General features: G+C 51.6%; 1 protein-coding gene across 1 annotated transcript; it reads left to right on the forward strand.

The window, feature by feature from the left end:
* Nucleotides 1-134: 134 nt before the first annotated feature.
* LOC133356905 (ras-related GTP-binding protein C-like) lies at nucleotides 135-24,581 on the forward strand. The gene is given in 7 exon segments (XM_061574589.1): nucleotides 135-834; nucleotides 836-898; nucleotides 9,397-9,596; nucleotides 10,460-10,574; nucleotides 12,041-12,183; nucleotides 18,618-18,772; nucleotides 20,203-24,581. Coding segments are annotated over 7 exon segments (1,212 nt in total). The 5' UTR covers nucleotides 135-444; the 3' UTR covers nucleotides 20,349-24,581.
* Nucleotides 24,582-26,429: the final 1,848 nt, after the last annotated feature.

Below are 26,429 nucleotides of genomic sequence, written 5' to 3' on the forward strand. Positions count from 1 at the left end.
GTTGGACGACGTCATCTCAGCCCCGACGCGCACATGACGTCACCCACGATCATTGGCACCGTCCAATGGGTGGGCGCGATGGTACGCGCCCCCCCCCTGACCCCCCGCGTCACGTGCTTCGAGGGGGTGGTGGGGCAGTAGCAGCAGTCGTCGGAGAGGGCAGCAGCAGCAGCAGGGAGAGGCCATCAGTGAGAGGGCAGCAACAGCAGCAGGGAGAGGCCATCAGTGAGAGGGCAGCAACAGCAGCAGGGAGAGGCCATCAGTGAGAGGGCAGCAGCAGCAGGGAGAGGCCATCAGTGAGAGGGCAGCAACAGCAGCAGCAGCAGGAGGAGAGGAGCAGCAGGAGCCGCGCGTCGCTCCTGGGCCACCGCCACCACCGCCGCGAGTTCGCGCCGATTATAGAGCAGCGATCGCGACGGCGGCGTCGTCCACCGGCCCCGAGCCATGTCCATCCAGTACGCCGAGGAGGAGCCCCTGGGGGGCAGCTTCAACGTGGTCTCCTCCTTCCCCAAGGACTTCGGGTACGGCCCCGAGGAGAGCGGAGGATGCGCGGACGAGGACGAGGGCGCGGGCCGCGGCGGAGGCGGCGGCGGCGGCGGCGACGACGACGACGATGACGGCGGCGGCGACTCGAAGCCTCGAATCTTGCTGATGGGGCTCCGGCGCTCGGGGAAGTCGTCCATCCAGAAGGTGGTCTTCCACAAGATGTCGCCCAACGAGACGCTCTTCCTCGAGTCCACCAACAAGATCTACAAGGACGACATCTCCAACAGCTCGTTCGTCAACTTCCAGATCTGGGACTTCCCGGGGCAGATCGATTTCTTCGACCCGACGACCTTTTGACTCCGAGATGATCTTCAGCGGCACCGGGGCGCTCATCTTTGTCATCGACGCGCAGGTTCAACCCCCTCCCTGCCCCCCCCCCCTGCCCCCTCGTCCTGCCCCCCCCTCGTCCTGCCCCCCCCCCCCTCGTCCTGCCCCCCCCCCCTCGTCCTGCCCCCCCCTCGTCCTGCCCCCCCCCCCCCTCGTCCTGCCCCCCCCCCCTCGTCCTGCCCCCCCCCCTCGTCCTGCCCGGGCTTCGGGATCCTGAGACCAGGGCTCGTGATGATGCTGAGACCAGGGCTCGTGACCCCCCCAGACCCCAGGGCTCATGATCCCCCCCCCCAGACCCCAGAGCTCGTGACCCCCCCCCCCCCCCAGACCCCAGGGCTCATGATCCCCCCCAGACCCCAGGGCTCATGATCCCCCCCCCCCCCAGACCCCAGGGCTCATGATCCCCCCCCCAGACCCCAGAGCTCGTGACCCCCCCCCAGACCCCAGAGCTCGTGACCCCCCCCCAGACCCCAGGGTTCATGATCCCCCCCCCCCAGACCCCAGGGCTCATGATCCCCCCCAGACCCCAGGGCTCATGATCCCCCAGGGCTCATGATCCCCCCCAGATCCCAGGGCTCATGATCCCCCCCCAGGGCTCATGATCCCCCCCCCCCAGGGCTCATGATCCCCCCCAGACCCCAGGGCTCATGATCCCCCCCCAGACCCCAGGGCTCATGATCCCCCCCAGATCCCAGAGCTCATGATCCCCCCCCAGGGCTCATGATCCCCCCCAGACCCCAGACCTCGTGATCCTGGTTTCTGAGACCAGGGCTCAGGCTAAGCCTCTGGGCTGGAACCCGACTAAAGCTCACGCCAGAGCAAGGATTGGCCTAAGCTCTAGAAGAGACTGGTTCTAAACGCAAGGCCTAACCCAACTCTACATGTAACTATATAACACTCAACTATCAGCCTGATTCTTAGCCTAAAGCTCGGGGGAAACCTCGGAGCTGACGGTAACACGCGGCTCGGCTCTACGCCGAAATCTCGAGGCTTGAACCCCCAAGGCCCGAACTACGACGGAGGCTAAAACCGACTCGTACACAATCACAGCCAAATGTAAACATCTGCAGTGACTTGTAACAGCGCAGACTAACTAACAGCAAGGCCTGTATGCCTGAGGCCAAGTCTGTCGCCAACTCCTGTAGCCCAGCCAAATTTTAAGGTTTAGGCCGAAGCCCATCTTTTAGTACAGTATGTCCATATCCGTAACCCTTAAGCCAGACTCTTTAAGACTAAACCTATTACCCTAACCTGAACTTTAAGCGTAGGCCTAACACTTAAGCATAGGACACATGGACGAAGCTTAAAACCATGAGCCTCAAATTAAAACCTTAAGCTCAGCTGTAAGCGTAATAATGATAATTGTAAGCCTAACCGATGGTTTAAGCATGGTCACTCGAACTGCATCCAATCTTGTCAAGATCACAGAAGCAAAGCAGATGTGTTGAGCCTTGATTACTGCTTGTGCTGCACCTTCCTCGGTATTGTTCAGAGGAAGGTGCAGCAAAAAAAGGTGAAGTATGGTCAAAAGGCTGCCACGTGTGGGAAGGCCCCCGATGCAGCGGTGCCTTGATAACAGGACAATGCAGTTACACACAGAAGCTAACTTAAAGCGTAAACACAATAAACCCTGAGCCTTATAAATGTGTCCAAACCCACCCCTAGACGACCCGTCAACTCCTAACCCTACCGCTAGTCGTGTTCCAGCAAAGACAAAGCTCCCCCGTGTAGCCTGTACCAGACTGTAGGGCAAGTGCTGTTAGCGAGTGGCACCACCTGTGAAGGCCGGCACGGCACGCGAGGGGGTGGGTGGCCACAACGCCACGAAGGGGCCGCCTTTGTCTCCCCAGTGGCGATGTTTATACAGTACCGCACCAGCTGCTAATTTCAGGCCGAGTCTACCTAGGGGAGGCACGTCCATCCAATGGTGCGCGTGGTCTTGCTGCGACTTTAAACGCCCGGGCCCGACTGTAACGCGACCCACGCACCGCGGATTTGAGAAACTAAAATAACTTTTGGGCTAAACTGCTGTACGGGCACGGTTATTACGTCGACGCTTGGATAGAAGAAACTCTTTTTCCCGCACGGTTGGCTACGTACGGTGCGAAAGAAGTTCAAGTAGTGGGGGGCAACCCCTCCAGCAATGAGAAATGATAGAGGAGTTGTTAGTAGTAAGGAGTTGTTAGTGAGTAAGGAGTTGTTAGTACGTAAGGAGTTAGTAAGTAAGGAGTTGTTAGTGAGTAAGGAGTTGTTAGTGAGTAAGGAGTTGTTAGTACGTAAGGAGTTGTTAGTACGTAAGGAGTTGTTAGTGAGTAAGGAGTTGTTAGTGAGTAAGGAGTTGTTAGTGAGTAAGGAGTTGTTAGTAAGTAAGGAGTTGTTAGTGAGTAAGGAGTTGTTAGTAAGTAAGGAGTTGTTAGTGAGTAAGGAGTTGTTAGTGAGTAAGGAGTTGTTAGTGAGTAAGGACTTGCCCCTTGCTTTTTAGTCGACGCGTGTGTGGTGATGGTTCAGCCATCGATCGAGGGTCGAATTCGAACCGCGTCGTGATCGGCATCGCTGAAGCTGTGATGCCCTCATGGAAGTCGTGGACTGGACACACAACTAAGCACAATTCTGAGTCACTTATAACCGCTTTGCTGTTACTTATTGCCAATTATGGACTATTGTCCTATCATCGCAATGAGTCCCTGGCACGTAATAATATGCTACACAGTGGCAGTGAGGGTCGCAAAATGCCGATTTGTTACCAATAAACCCCCAATGATCTGATCGAAATTACAGATTTCGATCGGATCATTGGGTGGGGGGGGGCACGTGCCACCCCACTGGCTCCGCCAGTGAACGTGCACATACAGACTCACACAGTCACTCACCCACACAGTCACTCACACAGTCACTCACCCACACAGTCACTCACTCACACACTCACTCACCCACACAGTCACTCACTCACACAGTCACTCACCCACACAGTCACTCACTCACACAGTCACTCACCCACACTGTCACTCACCCACACAGTCACTCACTCACACAGTCACTCACACAGTCACTCACCCACACAGTCACTCACCCACACTGTCACTCACCCACATAGTCACTCACCCACATAGTCACTCACCCACATAGTCACTCACACAGTCACTCACTCACACAGTCACTCACCCACACAGTCACTCACCCACATAGTCACTCACCCACACTGTCACTCACTCACACTGTCACTCACACAGTCACTCACCCACACAGTCACTCACCCACACAGTCACTCACCCACACAGTCACTCACCCACACTGTCACTCACCCACACAGTCACTCACACAGTCACTTACTTACGCAGTCAGTAATTCACCCACGCAGTCAGTAATTCACCCAGTCACTCACCCACACACTCAGCCATCCTCCGATGAGCACGTTTGGCTACGTACGGTGCGAACTAAGTCCAACATACAAGTACATGCGTACAACTTTATATGAGCACACATCTAATATGAGCATCGAATGTTTACATGGCACTGTGTGGGGGGGGGGGGAGTCGAAAGTCAAACTCGTAAAACCGGTGCGCTCTGGATAGAAGCACAGCGTGGGTGTCGTCGTGTGCGCACCCCCCGTTTGCAATCCACTGCTGGAGGAAGTCCACCCCGCGAACGATCAAACTATTTGGTTGATGCTGCTGCTGCTGCTGCGTTGGCAGCGGCACACACGCACCAATTGCGCAATCAGAATCTTTATTGAGACCGGAGGAATCTGATGGTCCATGAAGCTCTTTCACACGATGGGCAGTTAAAACACCTCCATGCATTCGTCGACAGAAAAATGTGACCTTAAAATCAATGGATATATGTGCGATGAAGAAGGACCTTTGCCCGAAACGTCGCCTGTTATCACCACACTGATCAGCGTGGTGAAGGAGTGTGGTTAAACGATCTATCACGATGTAATGGAGCTGTACAGTCATCTAACAAACGACACTTATCGTAATCCTCCAGCCCCCCACTTCCTCGTATCGTCACCGCCATCATCACCGTCTATTGTGTGGAGCGTCTCACGTGCTCTCTCTGGCGGGGCTCGTGTGATGAGTTCCCCTCCCCCCACTCAGCAACCAACTCCTCGGCCTAACCCCCCCAAACCACCACCCACGTGACCTTCCACCCACTGAGAACGGAATTTTAAGCTCCGGGCAAACGGGGTGGGATGGGGGGTAAGGAATGGTGATGCCACTTGCTTAGAACAAAACAAGAAACGCCAGCATCGTCGGTGGGGGTGGGGGGGCAAGCAGTGTTTTGCATGATAGTTGAGGAGTAACACGAAGGACGATCAGCAGCCTTGATCAATCCACTGCTGCATGAAGGGCCTCCCCAAGTCACCGCCATCGGTTACTGCGAAGATACTGCTGAGACTGCTGTTAGCCAAGAAGGTTTTAAAAGGGCTCAACCCACATTACTTGCAGGAACTAACACATGTATGTATGCCATCAAGGTCCTGAAGATCTTGTGATCTCCAACTGCTCAGCACTCCCAGGTCGAGGTTGCACTCATTTGGTGATCGACGCTTTTGTTATCGTGGCACCAAAACTCTGGGGAACGCCTTGCCACTTGAAATCGGGCAATCGGAGTCTGTAGATATATTTAAGTCTAATTTGAAAATACATTTCTTTAAAGTGACCTTCCCTGTTTCGTTTAGTCGGTTGCCCTGGTTCTGCTTTTGTTTCCTGCTTTTCATGCATTGCACATTGGGATCCTAGGATGGAATGCACATTATACATTTGAAACGTATATATATAACAAATCAAGCACTTGCGCATCGCCCCATTGTTCACATCGATAGGAAACTTGAACTCAGATGTAAAGATTGAGGGTACGGATAGTTGCCCACCTTACCGAAGGCTCTTGACACTGCAAAAATTTAAGATAATTTTGGAGATACGAGTCGGGTTTATTTGGACACTGCTTTTCTCCACGTGTGTCAAAAAAAAGGAAATCAAACAAAGAGTTGTCCAAGTATCCCATGCAAACATGCCCTCTACAAAGCCTCTTAAGACTCAGCGGGACCTGGAATGCACGGTGTTGTTTAATGTGTAGTGGGCTCAAACGGAGACTCAGTCGTACTTTGAAGGCAACACATTTATTAACATTTACACGAACTTACAAAGGGGTAACTGCCCCTTCACCAGATAACTTATGGTGGTGGTCCACTAGGCTAGCTACACTAACAGCACTGGGAGTAGCTACTATGGACGGGACCCCAGCTTGGGTCCCGGTCCCCGTGTTGATCTTGTCTTCCGGACGTAGGGCGTAGAACGTAGTCTTCAGGATATCAACAGCAGCCGGTCCCACTGGGAGACCACCGGCTTATATCCTGTGTGGCGGGGCTCGTTCTGCCCCTAGCCACGACCCAGAGGTCGCAACCGGGTACCCGATACCCGGCTACCCGTACCCGACCCTGGTGCGGCCGGGTACGGGTACGGGTAGGCCTTGAGTCACTGGTGAGTAACCGTTTGTCACTCATTTCGGTTAGGGTACGGGTAGGGAACGGGTACCCGTACCCGCCCGGGTACGGGTACCCATTTGCGACCCTGGTGCGGCCAGGTACGGGTAAGGAATCAAAACCCGTTTGCGACCTCTGCCACCACCCCCTTCTCGAGTTCTTGAGGAGGATCTCCACTGGACACGTGGTCACCCCCAGCCCCCCCCCCCCCCTTTGGGGGTCACCGGGTAGACACCTCGGTCACGTGTCCTCCGGCGTCAACCAGGGTGCCATGGCCCCCTGCAACCCCATTCCGAGGCCGGCACTCTGGCACCCTATCCTGTAGGGGCTGGCACTGCACGTCGAGCGTGGTGCCATCACTCACTGTCAGTCAGTGGTGTCCGTGATGTCAATACAGGTAGTCCCCGACTTACGATGGAGGTGCGGAACGACGACCCAATCGTAAGTCGAAAATATCTTAAGGCGAAAATTGCCCAGCCTACCCAAGAGTCTTAAAGAATGGTGATAATTTAGCAAAACAGAGCTATTTACAGTACCGTACTGTATAAACTATATACTGTATTTATTTATTAATTACAATACTGTAAATTCTTAGCCTACCAATATGAACTGCAATTTAATGGAAAGTTTTTTCAGGAAACAATCCTATCTGCTATAAAAACTTTTAACATGCATTGAACACCGAGACAACTTAACTCCGTCGACCGCTGGTGAGATTGAGGCATCACCTCGCAAGGCGGGAGATGCGTACAGAACATCCCGGCAGCGTCCCAACGTACAGTATCGTACCTCGTACGCTGCTGCGTTTGCCTGCCGCGCGAAATGTACAATATTTAACTATTTTGTCATATCGCCATCGTAAGATCGAAATATCGTAAGTCGGACCATCGTAAGTTGGGGACTACCTGTGCATTGCATGGCGTGCCTTTCCCAGGCGGCCACACACGGTGACATCCAGCGATGTCGCTACAAATGTAATCAAGAGAGGGGAGGTTGTGATGATGGGTGGGGGTTTGTGTGCAGTGGAAGCACAGCAAAAGATAATAATGATGCAGACATTGGCACTCTCTCCGATCCGTGTTGTTCGGCATGAGATCTGTGTGCTTGCCAGGAGCTCCTTCAGCAACTGCATTCATTTCCATAATAGAGGGTTTTTTTTGGGTTACATCGCGTAAGTATTCATATGTCGTGAAACCCGCCACAGCCCAACACAGCCAATCACAGGAGTAAAGTTTGTCACCTAAAATGCCAATTCGTTACTCGTTCAGCACACCGCTGTGTTGGAGAGTAAACCCGCAACATTTCGAATTCGAGTACGTGCAACACATCGGTTTTCTGAACTAGTAACGAATTTGCACGTTAGTTTACGTGCCAAATCTTACTAATTGGCTGTCGGGTGGTGGCGGGTTTGACGACACATATTTACGCGATCTAACCCGAAAAAAACCCTCTTGTGGATAACATTGGTCGCGAAAGTTTACTACTTGTTAAACTGAATTCATTTGAACTCCCAGCACGTAAAGCGAAACGTCGGGCGTCGTATCGAACAACGCGGTGGAACCTGAAATCACCGCACAGTATTAAATACCACACAGCCTGCAAACACCACACGGCCTGCAAACACCACAACCTGAAATCACCGCACAGTCTGAAATACCACACGGCCTGCAAACACCACACGGCCTGCAAACACCACACGGCCTGCAAACACCACACGGCCTGAAAACACCACACGGCCTGAAAACACCACACGGACTAAAATACCACACACCCTGAAAACCCCACACGGACTGAAGACACCGCACGGCGTGAACACGTTCCTTCGGAGTGGGCAGGCAGGAACTTGGTTGGACAGCACATTCGTGCGATCCGTGTCACGCGGCACAAGCTGCGTGGGGCGGCGCGTCACGTGGTGCTGAGCCCACCCGAAGCGTTCTATGAAATACAAATCGAGGGCGTGGCTATGCACGACAGACAGACAAATAATCCCTGGTGGGCAGTGTGGAACTGTTGTGCCTTCCTGTAAAATACCACACCCTAAAAACACCACACAGCTGGAAAATACCCCACGGCCTGAAGACACCACACGGCCTGAAGACACCACATGGCCTGGTAACACCACACAGGCTGAAAACACCGCACGGCCTGAAAATACCACACGGCCTGAAAAGAGCACATCGCGGGCGTTGGAAAGTGGCATCCAGAGGTTGCCGACCAAGGGGGAGACTTGAAGCCCACATGGTGGGATATCGTGGGTGGGCTTTGGGTCGGCTGTACACAGAGGGATAACGTTTAAAGCCAAGTAGTGGTGAAATACTTCTTCATTGTGGGTTGGGTGTCAACTGTGAAACAAGATTGCCTCACATCCCCTACCAGCATATAGGTTGCACAGTTTACTCGATAATAAAAAATTGTATTTAACCCCAACGCTTAATTGACACAAACGTCCACAGAGTAACACTTTAAATGTCTTACAACTCTACGGCGTGTTGTCGACTAAACAAACGTTGCTATGAAAATAACGAATGCTGACTAAATTAATGCTACACCGCTGTGGTGAATGGTCATAATAACGGTAATGCAATTTATAACACGCATGATATTCGACGGACATATGTGACCGTGAGGCTTGGAGCCAAGCTGAGTGTCACACTCGAAAACCGGGTGAAAGAGGTGGACCTTTAAGAGAGCTGACTCTTAAAGGTGGACCTTTAAAAAAGCTGCGCCTTTAAGAAAGAGGTGGGCTTTTAAGAGAGCTGACCTTTTAACAAAGAGGTGGACCTTTAAGAGAGCTGACCTTTTAAGAAAGAGGTGGACCTTTAACAGAGCTGGATCTTTAACAAAGAGGTGAACCTTCAAGAACGAGGTAAGACGTCAAGTCTCAGATCGGTGCAGGTCGACTGCCGTTGTGAATGTGCAGCGGCATGATGGCGCTCCGGATGTCAGGTGTTGCCGAGGATAATCGACGGCTGGCAGTGTGACCCTCCTGGTCCTCGGTCTTCTGGCGTTTATGTTGCGCCCCTTGCCCTGCCCCCCAGGACGACTACATGGAGGCCCTGCAGCGCCTGCACCTGACGGTGACCCGCGCTTACAAGGTGAACCCCGACATCCGCTTCGAGGTCTTCATCCACAAGGTGGACGGCCTCTCGGACGACCACAAGATCGAGACGCAGCGCGACATCCACCAGCGTGCCAACGACGACCTGGTCGACATTGGCCTCGAGCAGCTCCACCTCAGGTGCGACGGGGATGCTTACGGGGGGAAGGCGGGGGGCAGGGGGATGTGATATTTCCATCGCCACGGGCTGGGCAAAAACACCATCCCCACCACTTTTCTGAACACCCGTACCGTTTTCGTTTGGGCAGGAAGACGCTTTGGCTGGAATTGATAAATCCTTGTTGAGGAATTGGGCCAACATCGATGCAGGGTGAGAGGTTACCACGGCCACTTTCATGAAGGTTTCCACATCTCTCGACTCGTGGTTAGGAAACCCAAGTGGCTGATGGAAAGCTCGCTCGTATGAGGGCGGATCATCTTCTCCCCGGTCAGCCCACACACGTGGCATTCCCAGGCTGTCTCTCGCACCAGGCTCAGTTTTGCTTAGCTGCTGGCATCTGGTGAGATCAGGCACTTTGAGGGAAGATTTTATCTTTTAAAAAAATATGTATTTGAGGTTTATCCCCATTGACCCGGTTGTTCTCCTGGCACCTTGTATTTATTCGGCCCTCGACGAGCAGTGCATCACACTTCCGGTGAGAGAGTGGCCCATGGAAGCAGATATCATGCCACTACCTCTGAGGCCCGTTCAAGCGACCTCGGGTGCACGCAGTCGGAGCAGTACTTTCGTCGCATGACAGTCAAATCGATATTTGAATTCTCGGACCTGGAATTTTTCCATCAACAAATTGAATGTGATTTTTTTTTTGTGCGGTCATCGGTATCCCGGCTGAGACCGTTAACTCCACTACGCTTGAGAGGACCGTTGTTGCCTGGATTCAAACCCAGGTCTCAGCGCTCTCGACCTCTTGAGCCACACCCCGCCACCCCAAGGGAGGTTCGATGTTAACAGCGGTGTCCCCCGCCTCTCTTTGCCGTTACAGCTTCTACCTGACAAGTATTTATGACCACTCCATCTTCGAGGCATTCAGCAAAGTTGTGCAGAAGCTCATCCCTCAGCTGCCGACCCTGGAGAACCTCCTCAACATCTTCATCTCGGTGAGTGTTGGAACACAGAAAACAGCATCGGCCATCATCACCATCACCACCGCAGTAGCTACAGTAGCTGCAGCAGCAGTAGCAGCTACTATTTTGTTTTATTTGTTACACAGGTTATCACATTTAGCTAGTTGCCTGGCATTTTTTTACAGATTAGCAGCAGCTGCAATAGCAGGAGCAGTGGCAGCTACGGGAGCAGCAGCAGTTGCAACAACAGCAGTAGCAGCTGCAGAAAATTCAGTACCAGCAGCAGTGACAACAGAAGCAGTAGCTCCAGATGCAGCTGTAATAGCAGGAGCAACAGTAGCAGCAAAAACATCAGCAGAATTAGCAGCAGCAGCAGTTATGCAATGGAAGGGGAGCAGTGTCTCTCGTGCTGTGTACAATTTGTATAGATCCCTCCTGCCATCAGGTCTCTAGCAAATAGAGACCTGATGGTTCAATGGGACATTGTCTACAGGAAAGCCCCCCACAGGGGTGCCTACCTAAAACCTGACTCTCACCACCATCCATCCCAGAATAATTCTCTCATCAAAACTCTACACCATAGAGCTCATTGTATTTCCGACAGTCACCACCTAGCCAGGTGAACTGGAACACATACACCAAGCCCTCAAGATGAATGGATATTCAGACTACACAATCTGTAAAGCTACCATCTGAGGACCCAATCAAAATCATCACCTTGCCATACATAGTAGGGAGGTCACCAAAAAGATTTCCAAAATCATGAGCAAACACAAGATCCAGGTACGATTCAACACAGTACATAAAATTCGTGATTTGATCTCTTCTGTGAAGGATGTGATCCCTGACATGCAATACCCCGTTTACCTATTGTAGCACGTGTAGGATTTATAGTGGTATGCATACGTTGTGGGGTGTGGAACTGTAGAATCTGTAGTAGTGTGGATCAATCGCATAATCTGTTGTGGTACGTATGTATGTTGAACTTATTTTGCACCTTACGTAGACTACCGTGCATATCGGAGGTGCGATGCTATCGACGTATGTATCATCTGTATAATATAAAATAGAGGTGCGAATCTATACTTTTGTTGGCTGGTGTTTTTAATGCGTTAATTACATCTTGTTTTAATTGTAATGTTTGTGAATTGGTTCATCTTTGAACCCTTACACCTCTAGGATGATGGATGTAATTTCCGAAAACATTACTTCACTTTTTCCCTTCCTGCCACCCGTGTCTTCTCTCCTCCATGTCTCCTTCCGTGTCTCGGAGTCTCTTCTCTTTCTGTTTGCCTCCTTCCATCACGTCTCTCGCCCCCTTTCATCTCTCCACGTCTCATTTAATGCCTCTGTCTGCCTCTTTCCACCACGTTGTTCTGTTTTCCTTCCTCCGTGTGTTCTTCATCCCTTATCCGTGTCCCCTTCGCTGTCTCCCTGCGTCTCTCCCCCCCCACCCCTACCGACCCCTACCCGTTGCCCCCTCTCCCTGCCCGGCTCAGAACTCGGGGATCGAGAAGGCGTTCCTGTTCGACGTGGTCAGCAAGATCTACATCGCGACGGACAGTTCGCCGGTCGACATGCAGTCCTACGAGTTGTGCTGCGACATGATCGACGTCGTCATCGACGTCTCCTGTATCTACGGGTAAGTCGGCCCGCTGCTGCCGCCGCCGCCTCTCCCACCGCTGCTTCAGCTTCTCCTGCGCTTTGCCTGCTGCCCGGTCACCTCCCTGCCACTGTCCTGCCACCACCGCTACTACCGCCATCACTGCCACCACCGCTACTACCGCCATCACTGCCACCACCGCTACTACCGCCATCACTGACACCGCCGCCACTACCAATGCCACCATCGCTGCCTCTGCCGCCACCATCGCTGCCTCTGCCGCCACCACCATTGCCACTGTTGCCATCGCCACAATTACCACCGTCGCCACTGCCGCCACTGCCGCCACCACCACTTTCACCACCGCCACTATCACCACCACCGTTGCCGCCACCATCACCCACGCCACCACCGCCGCCTGCTTCCACTGCTTCCACTGCCGCCTGCCGGCGGGATTCCGCTTGCTGGCCGTTTTTGTAGCTAAATCGTATGGCTTGTTCTGCTTTTATCCCTTGTCTCGAATGGCCTACGGGTTTCGAACAGCTGTACAGCAAGGAGGTTGCTGTCCTAGAATTTATTAAGGAATTTTTTAGTTTTTAATTCGGATGTGTGGGTTGGGTGGTTTTTTCCAGTGAGTCAAGTTTTTTCTCTTTCTCGTGCATGCTTTGAGAGATTTAGCCAATGTCCCAATGCATGACCCTCCTGAGATAGTCTACAGACAATAAGCCTTTGAGTGGGTAAAGAAGAGGCTTTTGTTGAGAAGGCTAACGACTGGGCTGGGCTGTTAGCTTGGCCAATAAGCTCACGTTATCACAGAGCCCTCCCATCATCAGTGTGACCGCATGGGCTACAAAATCGAACAAATTGGATAGTCGCGCTGAATACATTTTCATGATCAAGTCGGCTTAGTTGAAGGGCTTCACCGTCACGAGTTGTGAATTTGACAATACCAATGTTGTGAGCCACTGGCACATTTTAATCCATAGGGCACGGTCTATCTGAATATGACGCTCTCCCGGCTTGTTGTTGTTGTTGTTTAAGTAAGAGCTAATTTTCACGAGCCATTGTGAAGCCTGCCACGGTGGCTCGCCTCCCAGAAAAAAACATCGGCCACCGAACCATCGGCTCGTGACGGCCTGCGTTTTAAAATAACCACGGCGAGCGGCGAGTGGTCTAGGGCACAGTTTTTTTTTTTAAAGCCCTGGGCCACACGCAGGCAACTGTTGGACAAGCGAATCCGCCCGCACTTTGGACTTGATTGGCGAGGAAAGCATCTCTTGCCAAAACAACCTCCGCAAGCGAAAACTGTTGTCACGAGCGACGTTGACACATAGCCTGCAAATAAATAGCAGAGCCCTCGTGAGCTCACTGCAGATCTTTGCACGCACGCGTGTGTTCCTGTGTTCCTGTGTGTGTGTCACGGGGAGTCGTTAGTGTAGCGGTTAGCGCGCTGCGCTACGAACCCGGCAGCCCGAGTTCCATGCCTGCTCCTGGTCAACACCAGTGACGAATATCTGAACCAGTCTCGGGCCTCCCCTAGGTCAACTCGGCCTCAAATGAGTACCTGGTGCGGTGTGTAAACATCGACACTGGGAAAACAAAGGCGGCCGGGCGTGGTACTGGCCACCCACCCCCTCGTGTACCGTGCCAGCCTTTATAGGTGCTTGGTAACAGTACATGCCCCAACAGTCTGCTAAGGCTATACAGGGGATCTTTTCTTTGAGTGTCTGTGTGAAGAACTGTAATGGACAGTTGCACAGTGGGGAGTGGTGGTGCAGTGGTTGGCGCGCTGCGCTACGAACCTAGAGATCTCCATTCCCGGCCGTGGCTAAAGTCAATGGCCGAGCGTTATCCGTATCGGTCCTTTTCCTGAACTAGGTTGACTTGGCCTCAGATGAGCAGGTGATGAGGTGTGTGAACATCTGCACGTAGAAGACAAAATGCGGCCTGGGCGTGGTGCTGGCCACACCTATGCCCTTGTGCGCCGTGCCGGCCTTCATAGGCACTCGCTCTAATGGTACTCGCTCCAACAGCTTGTTTAAAACTATACAGTGGCCTCTCGGTTTACGATACCATCAATTAACGATCCTCCTCCCATGGGGTCCCATGGTTTCTATTAACGATAAATAATTTCGATTAACGATATTGTTTTACGATATCACGCGGACCCACAAATTTCAGCCAATCGGAGCGCTTCTAATTGGACTCGCGAGGTCCAATCAGCGATGCCCCTTTTATGAGCGTTTTGAGAGCAACTGGCTCCTAGCTTTTCAATGTTTGATGCACGTTGCTTATGGGAACGGCCGTCTTGAATACTTAGTGTTCTTTTTACTTAAAAGTTACTTAATACTATCAATAACAATGGCCCCCTAAAATGAATGTCAAGAAATACAAGAAAGTGAGGAAAACTATTAGTTTTTATGGTGAAAAAGGTTAACTTCTGAGTGTCTTGGAACAAATGAAGTCTTCAACAAGCATGTCCTAATACAGTAGAACCCCTCTTAACGACGGTAATTGGTTTCCACGAAACCGGTCGTTAAGCGAGTAGAGGAAATGCACGCTAAAGGCTTAATTCGTTCCGATAGCATCGAAAGTTTCCCTTTTTAACACAAAAAACATAATATTGAAACAATGGATAGTATTACATAAAGAAACATAATATTAAAAGAAAAATTTGTTAATAAATGCATTATTTAATATTCACTGGACATACAACAGCCCATCGTTCACAGGGGAATGGTCGCTAAGCTAACACATTCGGCTTTATGGAGGCCCGGAGTTAAGCGATTGGTGCTTAAGATGGGTTGTACTATATTCGATTAACGATAATTTTCATTCTCGATGGTTTTCGTGGAACCCATTAATATTGTTAAACGAGGGACCACGGGATGCGTGTGAGTAAATGCCCTCACACATTTCACTGGCAAACTTGGCACGGTCAATTAAAGATTCCACAAACGTCGCTTTTGATTCTGGCACTTTAATCTGGGCCTTTTGCAAAATACAATCTCCAAACAGTGCCTTTGACTTGGGCAGTTGCTCAACTCCATTCCCTTCAAAATAAGATCTCACCTTAACTAAGCTTGGACTGGGTTTTGTAGGGGCAAAGGGGGGCGGTGGGGTCAAGGGTTATTCGACGTAGTGGCAAGTTGGATCGTTGTGTTTTGTGGCTGCGCTTGTGGTCCCGTCTTCCTCCACTCTGACGTTCTCTCTTGCTGTATCGCTTAATCGCTGTCCCCTCCCTCCCGCTTGGTGTTGTTGTTATTGTGGGGAGTAGTGTGCCTCCCCTAGGTCGACTCGGCCTCAAATAAGTACCTAGTGCAGTGTCTCAACATTGGCACTAGGGAGACAAAGGCGGCCAGGCGTGGTGCTGGCCACCCACCCCCTGTGTGCCGTACTGGCCTTCGTATGTGCTTGCAAACATCGCATGCCCCAAAAGTCTGTTAAGGCTATACGGGGGATCTTTATCTTTGTTGTTTGCTTGTTGTTGTGCTGCTAGCTGCAGTAGCTTGCAGGCAGATTCTAACGCCCAGGGCTGTAGTAGTCAAGGATGCGCGTGGCCACTGTGGTGCTGAATGGGCCCATTGATATTAATTACTTAGCGTGTCCCCAGTAATTTTGAGCCCTTGATGCTAAAGACATTGGCATGTACCAGCGGCGTATTTGACCGGCTCCTGACTGCTTCCTAATAAAGGTCTTGTCCATCAGCTCCAACTGGTCAGGCCGACACAATCTGGACAATAAGTGCTTCCGTAAGGAACAGGACTGCCAATTTCGACGTACGCACAAAAAACAAGACTGTCCCGCCACCCGACGTGTCTATTTTGTGGCTGTCCCTCCGTGCCGTTTGGCGCGACGCTCGGACGTTTTGCTCCGTGCCGGTTCTTTCCTTAAGAAGCTCCCAGAGCGCGTCGAGCGTAACGTCGGGATGTCGTGCCGAAACGGCACGCGGCGCAACCCTGACCGAAAGCGATCGGAGAGATCCGCTCCAGTTAGCGACATCAACACACCGACCTGATGGCCACCGATGTGGTTCTGAGTTTTCGCTTTTCGCACGTCCTCACGCTTGCTTTTATGACTGTACAGCCCTTGACCCCCCTCCCCCCCGCGCGCTTGTGTGCCTGCATTTTGGGGTCGAGGGCGAGCACTTTGCTGACTTTGCTGGCCAGCTTTCGAGAGAAAGCAGCAACAAATAAAGGCCGGTACTTAAGTAGGTACCATCTCCTCCCCCGCAGTGTGTCGCATTTCGGCAGGACAACTGAGGCCATAGGAGACGAAACGGAGTCAGCAGGCAGGTGAGTAAAAGAGAGAGACAGACACAGGCCCCTAGGGTTGCCGCTATATCATCTGTATCATTAACAATACGATGTTAATTTTCGCGATGTTGCGATTATCGCGATGTAATTTTACCCATAACTCTGTAATTGTATTCCGCGTTTTTTTTCGGTTACTGATTTTGGCGCTGTGCTGTAACTTGCAGTGCGGTTCTGTCGTCAAATGACTGCCATAATCCTCGTGACACATTTTTCGGCCGAAAACGCATAAGCTGTCGGTTACACAAAACGACGAGTCGTTCAATGAACTAGGCTTACTTTCAATTGTCATGCAGGAAACCTAGCGCGTTGACTTCGTAATGTAACTATGTACTTGAAACTCAACGTTATTTCACGCCTGTTATTTGCATGTGAATTTTGTTCGCAAAAACAGAGACATAAAGTCATGCACGAACAAAAATGATGTGACGTTCTTTTGCTAAATGGGCGACACGATGACTGTGCGATGTATCGCGGAAAGCTTTCAGCGCCCCGGCTACTGCCATGGGCTCCGTGCGGCAGGGGCAGCGGAGCCTCTGCGGTCGGCATGGGAGATGTAAATTATTCGATGATAAGGCACGGGTTGCCTCGATGTAGCGCCGCGCCATGCGCTGCGATACGCCATCAGTGTACACAATGCGATGCTCATTATGTCGTTTTCGCACTTTGACATTTTTCAAAGTCCGAGTGATTTTGTCGCTCGCACGAGCATTGAAGCGTTACTCATTCCTTGTTTTCTAAAAGCCCTGAGCTAATTGGCGGCGAAACTCCCGCATTTCTATGACAGGGCCCAGGCTGCTGGTAACGGCGGTGCAGCGTGACGCTTGGCAGACCCTTGGCTTGAGAAGTTCATTACTCGTCGAAGCCTTTTTTGGCCGTTGCGTCGCAGCGTGTGTTTACGCCGCGGCGTTATTCGGGCGCTGCCTCTGTCTGGCACTCCCCCCACCACCACCGCTAGTGTTATGCAAGTTTTAAAGTGAAAAAAATTATTTTGCTTTAATTCCTCCCCCCCCCCCCCTCCCAAGGGGGTGACCACAAAAATGTTATTTGTGTTTTTTTTTAAACGTAGAGAGATAAGCAAGCAACGAGGGTTGCAGTGACTCAGCGGGCCATCGATTGAAGTAATTTGTTTGGCCAAGATGCGCGTGTCAAATTGCGCATATTTATGGTTACGTCCAATGCACGTTTTCGCGCTGCTGCAGAGCCCAAGTTTGTGAGCGGAAGGCGGGACCGCAAAATAAATAGCTGTGCTGTGCACCAACGTCTATGCTCCCCACCTACACCAATCCACCCTGACCATTGTGGTGACGTGGCTAGATAACCCCCAGGACCGGTACGGCGTGGGAAGGCCCTCATTCAGCAGTGGATTGAACATTATGCTGTAGATGTCCACGTGTGATTATAAAACTATCCTATATATGCATAAAACTAATTTCTACGTGCACCATGGGTGCAAAATTGTATTGATTCGTGAAGCAAATCATGAATCCAACCTGTGATAAGGTCATCGAACGGTGGCAGGAGTGAGTTCCTACTCCACCAACTCCAATTCCATCACTGCTGAATCGATTTGACGCTCCCTGTAAATGATGATAAACTCATCGGACAAAGTACAGCGAGCAGGCTGGAAACTAAACGAGAGCAATCGTCACGCACGCAAAGGGGGTGATGTTTAGATGGCTTGTTGTGACCAAAGCGCCGGTCTACCGGTCATGCCTTGCGTGTCACGTGACGTGACCGTGCTGCGGTGTCATTGTGTTTGTACCGCGAAGTTGTGGCCATTTGGGACAGCAGCAAGACCATGAGACGATGTCGGCAGCATAGATTTCCGTGGTCGTAGACGGGTCAGGGCGGCCAAAAACTATAGGTCAACTTTTATTTTGTTTCACCAGGGTGAGAACTCAAGAGACCAGGATATACAGTCTCCTTCGCAAGCGACCTGGGGCCTAACTGCCAGTAGTGGAGGGCGGGGGGGGGGGGGGCGACAATTGGCATGATCATTCCGGTTGAGGAATCGGCGGTGCAAATTTTCTAATTCGGTCGGCCTGACGAGCCTAAAAAAAACTACAACAAGTAAAAGGGCCCACGGCGTAGCCCAAGGAGGGACTTGCTGGCGCCCGAGTGCAACGGGAGCGCCGCTGTGTCTCCCCGGCGTGGCAGGCTAAAGGAGGACGGTGGCGGTGGCGGCGGCGCCTACGACAAGGACTCGATGGCGATCATCAAGCTCAACAACACCACGGTGCTTTACCTGAAGGAGGTCACCAAGTTCCTCACGCTCGTGTGCATCCTTCGCGAGGACAGCTTCGAGAGGAAAGGTGAAGGGAAGCCCCCCCCCCCCCTCCGCGCGCTGGCTCCTCGCCCACTGCGGGGCGCACGGCGCGTGCCGACTCGGCCCTTGTTACGCTTTATCGGCTTAAGTTCCACATTTATTTTGTTGTTATTTCCACCCCCCCCTCCCCCCCCACTTGTTGTCTTTCCTTCCCCTGCACCTCCGATTAGCACGGTTAGCTATGTACAGTGCGAAAGAAGTTCATCATACGACCAGGTGATAATCCAAGAGGGCAGGATGAGTGCATAGACACCTGGGTCACCAAAATGACAAAGGGCAAAATCAGTCAAGCAGAACGACGAAGAAAATAGAAATCGGAGCAAAAACCACTCTTGTCATACATTGATTAATTTTTTGTCAGTTTTGTGGCCGCATGAGATGCCGAAAATATTGCACGAACAGAAATCAACGTTGAAAAATAAGAATCGCTACAGCGTGTTTAGACCGATCAAAGTACAATTACAATCGAGTTACAAAAACATAAAACAGATGTAGGGTGAATGTTGTACTGATAATTTGACCAGGATACATGTCGATTGCAAACTTTGTTTGAGCGAGTTATTGTTTGTAAGGAGGGTCACGATAACTCTCGTAAAGATGTTTAACATTCCAAAATTGGCCAAAATTCATTCATTACTTGGCTCGTCAATCATATGGGCCTAATCGACCCATCTGCGATGTCACGCACTTGTGGCTGATGACGTCACATGCCGATGGTGAGTGACTTGGGCCTACCGGTCTCGTCACGCGCCGTGTGGCGTTGTCTCGTTGTACGGCTCAGAAAGCAACGTTATCGCTGATTGAAGACTACCGAGGGCAAACGCACATCTGAAATCGTTACAGATTCTCTGAGTGCGCATGGCTCCTCGTTTCTCACGACCAAGGCTTCAGTCTTGTATCGGGCAGTCTGGGACAGTATGTCTTGGGTGTGTCTCCAAAACGAGTCCCAATCTGTGTTTTTTTTTTTACGGCTGCAGTTTTTTCCTACCAGGGATCTCGCCATGGTGTAGCGGTCCGCACACCGCACTTTGGCGGTCCAGAATTTGCCGGTTTGAGCCTATCTCCTGGTTGCAGCAGTTGAAACAATGGGGAAAGTTTTGTAAAAAAAAATCTCCAGCGACGCTTTTGTCCACTCAGCGTTATAAATGGGTACACCACGGTTAGTCTGTGATCGGCAGGTCGTGTGTGGTTGGGGTTAATTGTGGGTACCCCAAACCTTTCCAAGACTTCTGACCAGCGTGGAAGAGTAAGGGGGCTCCCAGGAGCTGCGTCTAGCGCGGAGGCCCTTCTGCCTGCAGTGGCGTGAGCAAGAAATTGCAGGGCTGCACTTTTACCTTGACGTTTTTTTTTTCCCCTGTAATAGCGAACGTGTGCACGTGTCATTTCCCTCCTCCCGTCCCCGTTGGCACCACCCAGGTCTCATCGACTACAACTTCCACTGCTTCCGCAAGGCAATCCAGGAGGTGTTCGAGGTGCGGCTCAACTCGCACCGGACAAACGCGCACGGCACGCCTGAACTGTCCGACGGGAAATCCTTTTCGCACAACGGCATCGTGGCGTGACCCCCTGACCTGGGCGGAGATTTCCCGTGACGCGCCACTCGCCCGGCCAGCGCCCTCGGGGTCCAGACCTTCCCTCCTCCTTTCTACGCCGCCGCCGCTGTCATCACCGCCCCGTGGCGACGAATCATCGGGAGGAACGGCTGTAGCGTCTGCAACTTGCGCTGTGTAGAAACACCGTCACCGTTTTTCTTTGTTTTGTATCGAAGTTGCGTGTGGGTCCATTTTTGACTCCACGCTTCTTTTCTGTACCACCACCTGCGCTTGGAAAGGTGGGAGGGGGGGAGGTGGGGAGGGGCGGAGATGGGGGGGCGGGGCGAATGAAACAGGAATAAGTTAAGGCAAAAATAGTGTAACTAAAAGAAAAGAAATCCGTAAGTATTTTGATTGTAAAAAGCGCACGCGACTCTTCACTATTTTTCTGTGCTGCATAACAACACAACTCACTGCTGTCGTTGAGAGTAAAAGCTGTAAATTATTAAGTTTCTTTTTTTCCCCGTTTACATATATACGCGTGTGTAATTTAGTTTTCTTCTTCCCTGCAACTCGGGGGTGTGAGGCTTGGCGGGTTTGCCGATGCCCCTGCTTGTTCAGCGTCCGCGATCCAACGCCGTGGGCCCCCACACGCAGAGGTGCGCGTGGTGCCTCGATCGTTCCCCTGCAGCCCGTGTCACACCGCAAGACACGGAGCGGTCAGCCCAATGCCCCCACGCGGCCATACCTCGAGCATGGACGTAATGGTGCGGGCCTCTCTGCCGGAGGGCTCCACTCGAGTGCTCCTCCGGAGAGGTGTTTTGGTCTACTCTTCCTCGCTCCCCAGCAGGGAAGTGGTGGGGGGGGGGGGCAATCTTTTGTGCGTTTTTTCTCGTGGCTCTGTGCCCAATGAGGAACGTGTGACCGTTGAGCGGTCGGGGTCAGGGCGGGGTCGGGTCGGATGTGGCAGAGGCTAAAAAAGCTGGGACCCCCGCTTTAAGCTGCTGACGCAAGCATGGAGGGGTGATGCAATCCGCGTGCTACAAGCAGAGCTTGGCGAGCAACAGTTGCAGCGTTGACGCATAATCGATCGCCTTTTAAAAATAAATGTAATTTGAAGCAGTAAGGACGGCGCGCATGTTCGCCGCTTTGCTGACACGGGCGACCAATTGCGGAATGGCGCATGTGGACTTTTCGAAGGTAAATTGATGAAAAAGAATAAGAATAGCATTGAATGTTTTTTTTAAGGTACAGTTTTTTGTCAGTGTTAGCTACTCTTGATGTGCAAGGTTACCTGTTTTAACATTGAATCGGGGCGTGTTGTGACACCACGCGTTTGGATGCAATCGGAGCGACTTTTTCACCGTTGCCGGGGAAAAAAAGCGCTGCCCCTCCCCCCCCTTGTTTCTCTGCTGTGCCATCGAATGCATCGTTTCCACCGGACAACCGTGCTGCGCCGAGCCAGCCCGGCACGGGTCGCCAGGCGCCACGCTAGTTTTTCCACTGCAGGAGCCTTTTCCTTCACCGCTGACGTCATCCGTAATGAATGCATCGAGTTGCGCGTTACGACAATAACGAGATTAGCCCTGTCTCTGTGGCACTCTTTTTCCCCGAGCCAGATTCGGGTGTCTTGCGAGACACCCGGCGGTTTTATGGTTGAGGCACTGCCCTGGCTGCGCGAATAGCCAGCGGACAAGCATCCCGCAACTGTTGAGGAGTGCTTCCCTCGCCGGCAACGGCTTCAACTTGCGAGTGGAAAGAGCGAGTGTGACAATACCCATGCCCAGTCGCAACGTCGTGGTCGTCGTCTCTCCGAGGCAGAAGGGTCGTGGGTGAGGCTTACGGCACCGGCTGCCAGCCACGGTGGGGCAGGATGGTGTGGGGGGGGTGGGGACGACCGTCCCTTTTGCGAGTGAACGGTGGAAAGTGGTGGAGGGAGTCGTAGACCATCGTAAGCGGCCAGCATGTCTGAAGGTTTTTTGCGTGCGCCTGTGTTTGGGTGTCCAAGGAAGCGGACTTTGCATTGGCGATTGTTTTTCTGCGCGCGAGGCCTGCAAGGCTGCCACGTTCTCGGGTGCTCGCGTCGAGGTAACTTGAGAACGGCGAGGCAAAGCAAAAAAACGCGTGTCGATGATTTTGGTTGTGTGTGCACACCGCTTTAATTGAAGAAAGACAACCGAAAAAAATGACACCTAGTCCTTTGTAGATACATACCCAGTCGGGTGATGTTTCCCAATTTCTGATTAGTACAAAACTTTAATTGTGATTTACATACAAAGATTTGAATTCGACGTTTTACGATTGGTCCGTAAATGTGGCGTCACAACAATTTGTCACCGACTGTGGGCCGTTGCGTGCCGTGTTCCGCGCGGCGTTGCATGACGTCGTTTTAAAAGGAATCTTGAATCTCATCCCCAATACAGCGGTGGCTATGAGTCTCGGGCTGTCTTGACGCAAGTTGTCTAAATTTTATTAAACGAACATCGGCAAAAAAATCATTCAAAATCAGCAGCAGCCCAGCCACGTGACTGCGGTGATGACACGTCGACAAACGTGCACGATGCCGCATTGACGAACCTAGAGAGCCAACCTGACCGTGATGTCAAGTGACGTTTTCTCTCCAACTGACGCAGCTCCCGTTGGATGGCACCAGACGCACAGTCCCCTTGCTTTTTTTGTTTGACAGGGCAGTGTTTTTGTGATTTAAAATATTCATAAACCACATGCGGTTTTTATTTTAGTCGACGGACATGAAGATTCTCAAGAATGACGATGATGGCGACTCTCCACCAGGGACCACGACTCTCTCCGACTCTCTACCAGAGTCCACGACTCTCTACCAGAGTCCACGACTCTCTACCAGAGACCACGACTCTCTATCAGAGACCACGACCTCTCTACCAGTGACCACGACTCTCCACCAGAGACGGGGACTCTCCAGCAGTGAGCGAAGCGTGACTTGCTGGTGATAAACTGAACGAGTCTGAAGGCTCAGACTTTTTTAATTTGGTCGATGTATTAGAGAGTCTGGTGGACTGAGGAAGACCAACAATAGCATTTGGCTTCCTGTATATAAAAAGGTTTACGGAGTTCACCGATTGGTTGACCTGACAAAATTGGAGGGGGGGTCTGTTGAATTTATATTCCTCTCAAAGCAGCGTTTATTAGCTCGGACTTAAACATTGAATAACTGAACGTGGACCCTATTCGACGGGACGAAGAGAATGACTGGATGACACCCACAGATGTTGCCATCGACTAAGGGCCTAGGGCTGACTCGGATTAAACCTGCTGATTAAATGAACACTGGGGTAGGTAGCAGTCGGTGGTGTCTCGAGTTGATTGGCCGTTGTTCGCCAAGCCGGCACGCTCTGGCCCGTGCGCAGGGATGTTGGGGGTGGCGGCTGCGATGCACGCGTGGTTTGTGAATCTCTTGCGGGCGACTCTCGTGTGTGATTATTTATAGCTGCCTGGGGGCTTCGATGGGTTTCTGCCATGACCCTTTGACTGGGAAAGAGTGGGGAAACGAAAACTCCCGCGCACTGCGTTCGTACCCTCGCCGCACACTGGCGCGACTTGTAAAGCTGTATAGATCTCCAATGTGTGTTTTTTGGGTGCCCGACGTTTCGCTCCAACCCCCGCTGGAGCTTCTTCGGCAACTGAACTCGATTTTTCGTGTCGAGCTGAATTCAGGGTTTGAGTTTCTCCAAGCCGTGGTTTTAAAGTTTTGTTTTCGTTCTTCGTTGAGGTTTTGTTACTTGCGTTGTGCAGCCCCCGAGGCGTGCACTGTTTCATTCGGTTCCCCAAGGAAGTTCCCGCGGTACCCCGAGCGAAACGTCGGACATTGCGCCGAACAGCACACGGCGCGACCCGAAAACACGCGTCGTGAGAGCTTTCAAACCATTGGACGTGGGCGACTAACGTCAACTCAAAGAATATTTTTTCATACACAAGTACAATCGGCTGCGCCCACCGTCTTCACGTTTGGTCGAGTGGCTAAACTGAAAGTTCCACCACTGATTTTTGCAGCCTGCACAGACTTTTGAGCCATAGATGCTCTGACCACTCTGAATGCCTTCAGAACCTCGGTGCACACGATCAAGTCTAAAGGCCAGTACACAAAGGTGAGTCTGTATCGTTCTCTCGAAGGTGATCAGCTATTTTTGTACCCATTTGATTCGCACACATACGAATGAGTAAATCTTCTAAACGGGTTGTATTGTAATGATAATAATTATGCTTTAATAAATACGTTTGAAATCGCTTGCTGCGTGTCCTGGCGTTCATTTCACTGTGTAGGTGAGCGGTGCCTAGATGTGTCTGCCGTCTCGTTCTGACGATGCACGGATGGCAATTGCCTCGCGTGCCCATGCTTGTGTCATGGTGGTATTGAGACGTACGCACACCAACTCCCATTACTTACCTGTACGGGGCGGTCGTGGTATTCCTAGCGGGGCCCCTCCCGGGGGGAGGGGGCTGTGGGTGTCCTGGGATCCCACAGAGCCCCGCCCTTCGGTGGGGAGTTTGTATAAAAAGTGGGAGCCCGAGAGAGTTGGGTAGGACTGACAAGCCGAAGCCAGAAGAACCAGCTGAAGACTGAAGTCCGGCTAGCTCGACCCTGGGACTCCTCTGACCCACTGCCCTTGTAAGGGCCGGGCAGAGCAAGCCAGTGGTGCGACCCCAGAGCCTCGGAGCCCGACGACCTTGTCAGTGCCGGGTCCGTGTAGCTGGTTAAAGTTCATGTATTAGGTACAAGCCCTGTGAGCCATTCGGCTCTTGAATCGGGTGCAACCGCAACAAACAAAAAAACATGAACAAGAAAACATCTTAAAGTGACTATGTGACTGTGCAAACAGAAAAATAAAGGGAAAAACTACAAAGTCTTCCAGAAAAAAATCCCCGTACACCAACGCTGTGCAAAAGTCCCAGTGGGATGCAAGTCAAACAACAACAATCACAAGATAACTTAGATTAAGGCCATCAGTCTAACTCCGTACTACAACAAACAAACATGGCCAAACCAGTAAACTTTTCGAAATCACCAAAATAAAGCAATGAAACAGTGATCATAGGAACTGTGACGGAATTTTCACAATAAACGACAAACAACATGTACATGGTGGTCGAGACCTGCGCCTTGGCTGGGCCAGGTCAGGTAGCCTCCTTTTAGATGAGGGTCGAGGCATAGGTGGGGAGTAGGCGAGTTAGCTGGGAATACCTCCCTTGAGAGCAGCGGGTGAAGAGGCCGTTACTTCTTCGAGTGTGAAGCTGTAACGTGGCTAAGTGTTAATAAATCGTGTTGCTTCTACGTCAACGTCTCTGTCGTCAAAGAACCCACTACACTTGTAGAGAAAGCGATCTGATTCGAAATTATTTGATGAACGATTCCTTTTTGTCTGCTGGCCCACATTAAACCGACTTGCCCTCCAGCGGTGGACGAGGAGGTTGGTGCGTCGTGAGAGATTGATGAGACACGTAGGATGCATCTGGCACATGCTTACAGGATTTAAGATCGTGCATGTGACCAGGCTTTCGAGAGTATATAACCACGTTTAACACAAAATAACCACACGCACGTCAGCACAGCAATGGCCCTTCGTAGCACGTAAAGAATGCCCACTGCTTGCAACGTTGACTATTATATACTTCACCTTTTAAGGGGACACTGTTAATTGCTGGGTTTTTTTCTTCATTTTGGAGTGATTTGTGCACCATTGCCAATGCAGCATCGCCGAAATGATGTTTTGAATAAAGGTCAAGGACACGGTTCCTCTTTCAATGGGCATTAACTCCTCTAACGATCCGTCAATCATCGGATCTCAACAGGCGCTCGTGCGGTTAAACAATTGACTCCTGCCTTGGTAATAGAGGGCAAACTATTACCATATATTAGCTTTTGATTTGTTACTGATTTTTTTTCAATCAAAACTTTGAGTAATATGTATTTTACATTAATGAGCTCTAACTTGGTGAAATAAGGATGCTGATAACATCCATCCGAATGGGCTTTCGGCATCAACCGCATTCCATCCACTGCCGGGTTGGAGGCACCCCGAGTCGCGGATCTCCGAGTGCAACCATCCGCCTGTAGCTCCTGCGCACGAGGAGACC

This window comes from Lethenteron reissneri, chromosome 56, assembly GCF_015708825.2.
Source record: "Lethenteron reissneri isolate LAM-NWPU_2019-01 chromosome 56, ASM1570882v1, whole genome shotgun sequence".
Lineage (NCBI taxonomy): Eukaryota > Metazoa > Chordata > Hyperoartia > Petromyzontiformes > Petromyzontidae > Lethenteron > Lethenteron reissneri.